This window comes from Colobus angolensis, unplaced genomic scaffold, assembly GCF_000951035.1.
Source record: "Colobus angolensis palliatus isolate OR3802 unplaced genomic scaffold, Cang.pa_1.0 Scaffold674, whole genome shotgun sequence".
NCBI lineage: Eukaryota > Metazoa > Chordata > Mammalia > Primates > Cercopithecidae > Colobus > Colobus angolensis.
In genome coordinates, this window is record NW_012120421.1 from 122,481 (window position 1) to 124,672 (window position 2,192).

The following is a 2,192-nucleotide window of genomic DNA, read 5'->3' on the forward strand; positions in this document are numbered from 1 at the left end:
CACTAAGGTATGAGGCCTCTTTAAAGGCTTTGCCACATTCTTTACAAATGTAAGGTTTCTCTCCAGTATGAATTCTCTTATGGCTACTAAAAGTTGAGAACCATTGAAAGGCTTTGCCACAATCCTCACATTTATAGGGCTTCTCTCCAGTATGAATTCTCTTATGTTTTGTCAGGACTGAGATGCACTTAAAGGCTTTGCCACACTCGTCACATTTGTAGGGTCTCTCTCCAGTATGAATTCTCTTGTGTATAATAAGGCTTGCAGACTGTAAAAAACCTTTGCCACATTCATCACATTTGTAGGGTTTCTCTCCAGTATGAATTCTCTCATGTTTAATAAGGTTTGAGGGCCCGTTAAAGGCTTTGCCATATTCTTCACATTGGTAGGGATTCTCTCCAGTGTGAATTCTCTGATGTTGAGTTAGCAGTGAGAACATGTGAAAAAATTTGCCACATTCTTTACATTTGAAAGGTTTCTCTCCAGTATGTCTTATCTTATGTCTATTTAAATCTGACAATTTACTAAAGACTTTCACACATTTATTACATTGAAATATTTTACTATGTGTAGTTGACAAAGATTGGTTAAGTCTGTTATAACATCCTTTCTGCCCCTTCCTCACACTTCCACAGCCTTTCCTACACTGTAAATTCCCATGACCACATATTCTATATCTTCTCAGTAGTGCTTCTTGCAATGAATATTTTGGGCCTTTCTCTGGCCAAAGCTCTTCGGTGTATTGAGAATACATAGCTGCAAAACATAAAAATAACAAATTACCCCAAAACTAGACTTTGATAAATATACTGTATAATTCTAACATATAAAATTATATCAAGTTACGTTAGCAAGGTGGCAAAACAAAATACCGTAGGCCCTAATAGCTTCACAGACATATATATGTAACAACAACATACTGACTAAAATGCCTGTTTGGGAACTCTATAAATGAGTGAAGGGTTTCCAGGCTCCCAACTGAGGACAATGCAAAAAGCCACATAGAAGGGGAAGGAGTTTCTTACATTTACCCAAGGCACCCTTTCCTCCTTTGCAATACAGCATGGTGCCTTTAGGAGTAAACTGCTAACTCCTGGTCACTTCCTCAAAAGAGGAAGACGATTTTCACAAATGTATGCTTACTTCTGGCTTAGGGGGATGTTTCCAAAGATGGGTTTGGGTCTCCTGTGAAACAGGCTACTGAAAAGAATGGTGGGATAAACTGGAAAGACAGCTTGGGTACACTGCGATCAGTGGTAAATGATTGTTACAGCAAAAGAAAGACTGCACTACCAGACAGTTCAAATGTGTAGGAAATGATTACAGCCTTTTAAGAAGAAACACGGAATTTAACTGAAAAATAATCACACCATTCCAGACATATCCTAACCACAGATTTGAGAGGCTCTCAGGATGTCTAGCACAGACAATAAGTTTCAGACTCTGTCAGGATAAAACCACATTATAAAGATTGTGACAAGTAGCTTTTTCTTATTGTAAAAAAATCTCAACCAAGGAATACAATGTGTACAAAATATCAGGACAACGTGGCCCAATAAAAAAAAATTAAAAATTACAGAAAACAATCATAAAACATGGAGATGAATAAAATAATTTTAAAAATTCAAAATAACCTGAATAATGCTCAAAAATCAGGGAAATGAGATTATCAACAAAAAGTTAAAATAGCAAAGATACAAATTGTGGAGGTGAAAATTACAAGAAGAAATAATGACTGGGAAATTCTCAAATGTAACAAAAAGGGATGGAAAAAGTCAAGAAGCTCAACAAACTCCAACTAGAGTACACACAAAGAAATTCATAACAAGAGACATATACAAGAGACGATTTCAAAAGTCAGACAAGCTGAGACTACTGAGAGCAAGAGAAAAGTGATGTGTCATTTGTAAGTGTGCTCCTATGACCATTGAATTTGTCCATGAAAACCCTGCAGACCAGAAAGGAATTGTGACATATGGTCAAACTGCTGGAAAAAAAAAACTTTCAAGCAATGCTCAGATGACTTTCAAAACTGTCCTACAAAATGAAAAATATAACAACCTTCCTAGAAAACCAAATGCTGCAAAGTGTATCAGCACTATACCTGCCTCATAAGAACTAATGAAAGGAATCACTTTCACTTAAAAAAATGATGCTAGAAAACAACACACAATTACATAAAAACACATAAT

At 36.0% G+C, this 2,192-nt stretch overlaps 1 protein-coding gene across 1 annotated transcript in view; it reads right to left on the reverse strand.

The window, feature by feature from the left end:
- LOC105500632 (zinc finger protein 138-like) overlaps positions 1-2,192 on the reverse strand; it is a 27,615-nt gene that overhangs the window by 9,173 nt on the left and 16,250 nt on the right. Inside the window, exon 5 of the mRNA XM_011926216.1 lies at positions 4-756. Within this exon, the coding sequence (XP_011781606.1) occupies positions 4-756 (753 nt within the window). The remainder of the gene's footprint in view (positions 1-3; positions 757-2,192) is intronic.